The 6132-nt window shown below is 44.3% G+C and overlaps 1 protein-coding gene across 1 annotated transcript; it reads right to left on the bottom strand.

Moving 5' to 3' along the window:
- Positions 1–3714: 3714 nt before the first annotated feature.
- On the bottom strand, positions 3715–5783 carry MYF6 (myogenic factor 6). The gene is made up of 3 exons (XM_069094769.1): positions 5147–5783; positions 4740–4830; positions 3715–4395 (listed from the first exon to the last, which is right to left on the bottom strand). Exons 1-3 carry the CDS (start codon positions 5741–5743, stop codon positions 4274–4276), a joined length of 810 nt encoding a protein of 269 aa, XP_068950870.1. The 5' UTR covers positions 5744–5783; the 3' UTR covers positions 3715–4273.
- Positions 5784–6132: the final 349 nt, after the last annotated feature.

Here is a 6132-nt window from a genome sequence, read left to right on the forward strand (position 1 = left end):
GCAGATTTCTCTAAGAGCCAGAACTAGCTTTTTGGGGTGAAAAGTGGCTAATGAGATTCTCTCTCTCTCTCTCTCTCTCTCTCTCTCTCTCTCTCTCTCTCTCTGTGTCTTTCTGTGTCTGTTTCCCTGCCTCCGTCTCTCTCTGTTTGTCTCTCTTTCCCTTATTCCCACTATCTGTCTTTCTCTCTCTCTCTGTGTCTCTCTCCACATTTCCTGTAAATTAAAAGGCTTGTGTAAGAGCAGGGAATGAAGTGATGGTACAGAAGCGGTACATAGATGGTACATAGCAAGGTGAGATGCTTTTAGTAGCCTGGGTCTTTAGGGATATACCTTACTACCTACCAACAAATTAAATTAAAGAAAGGCAACTACAGTAATTTAAAACAAAAATGTCTTGATCTCTGCCCCTCTTTAACCTTTTGGGAAAAAGAGGGTGAAATGCTGTTGGCAAAGGACTCTTCATAGAGATAGGTCAATTCTAACACTAAGATTGCTTTAATAAAGACAGAAGATATAATAAAGAGAGAGAATGTTTTTCAAAGTCCAAAGTTCTAAAGGGAGCTCTAGAACTCCCTCTCCTACCCTCCTCCAAATCCACTCTTGCCCTCCCTATCATTGAGGTTCTTTGGAGAATCTGAGATTGGAGGACCTGGGTTTGAATTATGCTGCTGCTACTTTCTATTTGATTAGTTTTAATCACATCAACTCACTTTGAACCTCAGTAACCTCACTGATAAATTGAGAGTTGCTTGAGGTGACCTCTAGTGTCCCTTATAGTTTTATTGATGACCTTATGTATGGGGCCAGAAATAACCTGGAATCTCAGCAGATGCTCAATGTGTTCAGGTTTGAAGTTTTATCAGGTGAGTTGAACAGAGGTAGCAGTTTAGGAAACTGTCATTTTAGAGAGACTCTCTCTTTCCTGGTAATATCCTTGGATAAAAAAAAAAAGTTCTGATCCTATTCTAAATTTGATAACTTTGAAGCTAGTCTGCTTTTGGAAAGAGGTTAGGTTACAATAAATCACAAACCACTTATCTTTCCTGAGTTATTACCTCCTGATTGGAATTCCCAGAGACCTGTTTGCTTTGGCTTCAGACTTGGTAAAGATTATCATTATTAATATCAAACAAAAACATTATAATTGCAAACACACTGAGGGTTTGCATTGGAAAGCCTTACATGTCAGCTACAGGATTGGAGGTCATAGGGAGCATTTGGGAGATATTTGCTTTATTTAATGAAGAACTTCTATAGGCAAACTTTACTCCAAACAATTTCTCAGGTTACCCTGCTGCTGGAGACTGGATAAATTCAGTATGTGAAGGTGGAATAAAATCCAATGACAAATCGAGCCCATGAATTTAACTAGCAACCCTATTAAGACATAGGCTTAGTAACCTGACCAAAGCAGGAACCTAATACAGGCTATACACACACACTGCAGTTATGGCTAATTATTATTTACTAATTATTAATAAATTCATTAAATTCAGGAAATAATTAATTTTGCCAAAAGAAAGTTTATCCTAAACATGCATGTACAAATACACACATACATACATACATACATCCCTCTCATAGAAAAAAAAGACACATAGTATGCCCAGGCACTGTATACACACACGTGCTGCATATTATACTCTTTTCTGATCTGATGCATCAGAGGTGGAATCTTTCTTAGCTTTAGGCTATTTTCTGCTCTATTTTGCAAGTCACAAACTTGGCACCTGGATAAAACATCTTCTGGAAACAAACCTCAGCAAAATAAAAATAAAAAGATCTAGTACCCAGAGCTGTCATTTGAGTTTTTCTTTGTGGGGCAGGGGTGGAGGGGAACGTGATGGGAGTGTAGCCTTGAAAGAATGCCTTCTAACTTTATATGTGAGCCTAGCATGATGAAAAGAGCCTTGGATTTAGAGTCAAAGTTTTGGGGCTGCCATTCCCATTCTCCCACTTTCTAATCTGCTACCTCATCCAAGTCATTTCATTTTTAAGACTCAGTTTCCTTCTCTGTTAAGTGAATCTGTAGGATGATATGATTATCTCTGAGGTTACTTACTGCTCTAACATTCTAAGATGTCAGAAGTGTAGAAATCTTTGGAGAGGAGATATAAAATGTTCTTTTTTCAAATGACTCAACACATTCTCTGTTAAAATGAGTCAAGGTTGATGACAGATGGAGCTAAGCTGATGGATGTTAGATAAGAGTGAGATTTTAGGACTTCAACACCGGAATTTGGGAGAGCATGGAGCTGGTTTATTGTCTACTAAAGGGGCATGGTACAGGCTTGGAGATCATAACCTTAGGTTCAAACCACATTTCTGATGCTTACTACCTGTGTGGTTAAGGTGCATGAAGTCCCTGGGCATTGGTTTTCTCATCTTCAAAATGAGGAGTTTGAAATGACCTTTCAGGTCCCTTATAGCACAAAATCTATGCTCCTTACTCAGGCTGCTCTCTGGGGATGTGTGTTTTAATAACCCAACCTCTTCACCTCCACATGCAATACACACGATGAACTGCTTAGAGGAAACTGGGAGAAGTGATAGAGACAAAGGAAGATTCATTTGTGAACTAGGGGGTTTTCTGTGATGAGCCATGGGAGAGGGGGAGTTTGAGACCTCTTCTTAACAAGACTGCAAAGAAAGGCACCATGACACAACCTCCTCACCCCCAATGCCCTTCATGGTGCAGTTTCTAGGTGGTCACCCCTTCCTGAGATTACAGTATAAACAAAACTGGCACACGTTGTAAAGAAAACCTCCTTGGGATCAACTCCTGGGGTTTCTAGCCTCCCATTGGGCCTGGCAAGAGGCTTCATGTGATGTTGTTGTATTCCCTTAGCTTTCAATCATTTAACCCTTTCCTCCTCTGGGGTAGAGCATACTCCCATCAAAGAGGCCTCCCCTCCCCCAGCTCCAACACTAAAATTCCTCTCCTTTTATCCTACTTACTGGAAAAACAAACCCAAGCTAACTAGGCCTTGGAGTCACTTGAGCCTTCTAGTGTCTGGTCTAGTTCAAGAAATGCTGGGTCTTCACTTAGCTCCCCTAATCTTCCCAGTGGTCCTGAGGGAGAGAATTCCCATTGTTAGTCCAAGAACTTCTGGGATCTGAGACTCCTCTTCATTTCTCAAACATTCTATCAGCTAGGATTTATTTATTTATTACTGTATAGCAAGTACTGAGCTAAAGATACGAAGAAAAAGCAGCACAATTCCTGCCTGAGACAGGGAGAGTGTGCAGATGGGTGTGCATCCAATTTTATTTACTCCCTAGCAAGCCCAGATTCTCTCAGGTGGAAAAAGTCTGGTAAGAGGTGAGAGAGGGTGGGATGAGACACAACACATTTACCATTTTGATTTGGAGCACAGAAGGAAGGAGGAACAGAACCGTAGGCATGCAGACAGAAGGAATAAACGGAGAGGAGAGAAGCAGGTATCCAGATGACCCAGAGAAATTCTCAGAAAATACCTGGCTGTCCAGCTGGACCAACTCTCCATGCCTCCACACTCTCCACCTAACACCTTTTTTTTTTTTTCTAAAGTAAAATTATTGAGTAGAAAAGCCATTTTCTGAATCAGAAAAATAAAATCCCCCTCTCTATTCTATATTTGCCCATAAGTACAACTTAGAGGAAAACTTTCAAACTTAAGCATCTGTTGAAAAGAATTGAAATACCCTTGACAATTGTCTGTCACTCAGACCAGCTTGGAGAATATAGAAAGGCCTTTTATTTGTACAATACTAGCATCCTTGAATCACTTATATACAGTACTGCATTCCCCATCTTAAATACATTTCTTGCATTTACATAAAAAAGAGAAAGTACTAAAAGTATTTACAAAACAAAAAACACCCAACACGGAATATACATTAAATAAAACTAACATTAAACCACAATCTTTCCACTTGGTTTCAAACAGGAATGAACTTCTCTGGAGCCGGGTACAATAGGAGTAATCATGAAAAAAGTCAATCTAATAAATTAAAATCAAAAAAGGAAAGGTGAAAGGACGGTCTATGGTAGGGAGATTCAGGAGACCAAGGGTTTTCCGTCTGAATGTACACAATTGTTTCGGGGATTTTTTTTTTTTCTGAGAAGATATCACTTTGTTTCCACATTTCAGAAGATTCTGGGCATGGTTTTCTAAATATTAATGCAATGTAACCTAATCTAACGGTTTGGAATGGGGTTGGGGTGGGGGTAGAGCAGGGAATAATCTTCCAGCAGAAGTGAAGATCCCTCCAGAACCAGCAAAGTGGTTTTTTATTTCTCCACCACCTCCTCCCCGCTGATAACTTTAGGGTCTTCCGAGGAAATACTGTCCACGATGGAAGAAAGACACCGGAGGCTACTAGAAGCAGATGATTCGATTACGGGCCCTCCGACTGTAAGGAAGGAGGCAGAGGCAGTGTTAAAAGAGAACAGACAATCCAAATGCGCCGAAAACGAAAGTCCACAGGTTTTGTGAGCTATATTAACTACTTCTAAGAATTCCAAACTGGAGACACAGAGGAATAAGACACATTTCTCCCTGTCATATTGTTTTCACGTTTTCTGTCTCCTGTTGTCCCTTTCCTCCCCTCAAAAAAGCTTCCCACCACTCCACCCCCTTACACACACGTTTTAATTCAAGTGTCCAAACTTTAAACTGTTTGGTTGTTTCTTGGTGGTTTTGTTTTGTTTTTAATTTTTTTTTGGGGGGGGAGCATATTACTTCCATGTACTTTACCTTCTCTGGGACTTATGGCTAGGGCCCTGGAATGATCAGAAACATTTTCCCATTCAGAGCTGCAGGTGCTCAGGAAATCGGAACTGGGGAGCTGAAGCAAACACAAGAAAGATCACTGAGGCTAGGTTAAAAAGCAGGGATTAGAATGGGACGGGGGGAGGCTTGTTTCTCGGGCTAGGGGTGGGAGTGGGGGGACTGGGGTGATGCAGCGGTGGGATTAGGGTGTCTCTAGTCCACTAATTCGCCAAGAACTCCAGCTGCGCTTTCCAGGGCTCCTTAAATAAGGAAGGGCGACCGGAGGGAGAAGGACGGGGTGGGGGCTGCGGGGAGAGAAGAAGGGAAAGAGCTGAAGCAGCTGCACTTTTCGCCCTAGGAAGGACGGAGCCAAGGCCTCCGGGTGCCCTCACATTTGCTTGCTTAGGGCTGTAGCTGAAGGGGTCTGCCCCCAGCTCCTGCATCTTCTCTTGCTGATCCAGACGGTGCAGAAGGTCCTGAAGCCGCTCGATGTAGGTGATGGCACTCCGCAGGATCTCCACCTTGGGCAGCCTCTGGTTGGGGTTGGCCACTGTCCTGCGCTTAAGGGCCTCAAAGGCCTCGTTGATCTTCTTCAGGCGTCGCCTCTCTCGCAGTGTGGCGGCCTTGCGCCGGTCAGTCGGGGCCGATTTCCTCTTGCAAGTCTTACAGGCCCAGATGAGGCACTGGCCCGGGCAGTGAGGGGGCTGCAGACCCGGGGGCGCCAGAACGTGCTCTTCGCCGCTGCTGTCGCTCCCGGCTTCGGGGGGCATTTGGTCCTGGCAGGGGGACAGGGTGCCGTCGCTGCCTGGGTATAGAGGGGAGCCTTCGGCCATCTCCAGCTGCTGTAGGGCTCCATTCTCCCCGTCCAGGTAGAAGAAATAGGAGCCCGTTTCGAAAAGGTCCATCATTATGCTCTCCTCTTTGGCCTCTGGCTCTTCGGGAGCTGGGTGATGGGTTCCCAACCCCGGGAGGAACCACCCAGATGGCATCTAATTAGTGCGGTGACATAAGTTGCCCCCTGCTTTATATATAGCCGAAGCTGAAATTCAATCCAACTTTTAGCTGTCGCGGTGCCTCACCCTCACAATGTGATTGCAGCTACTCTCCATCCCCCCCCCCCCCCCCCCCCTCCCCTTGCTGTCCCTAGAACATCATCTCCTTAGAAAGACAACTCAGGTTACTACCCACTCCCAGAACCAGGGGACATCCGATTGTGTGCAAGGTGGTAAAAGGTCAAAACGCACAGAGCCACTAAGCACCCCGACTCAAACAGCCCAATGCAAGCTCTCGGATGTGCCGTTGGGCCAACTCACTTAGAGGGCAAGGGGAGAGCAGCCAGGGTTTAGGCAGGCCACCCAGTCTCCTCCCCCACTGCCGC

This window comes from Petaurus breviceps, unplaced genomic scaffold (genome assembly GCF_028583685.1).
Source record: "Petaurus breviceps papuanus isolate PSGF00001 unplaced genomic scaffold, PetGlider_PUasm1.0 221, whole genome shotgun sequence".
NCBI lineage: Eukaryota > Metazoa > Chordata > Mammalia > Diprotodontia > Petauridae > Petaurus > Petaurus breviceps.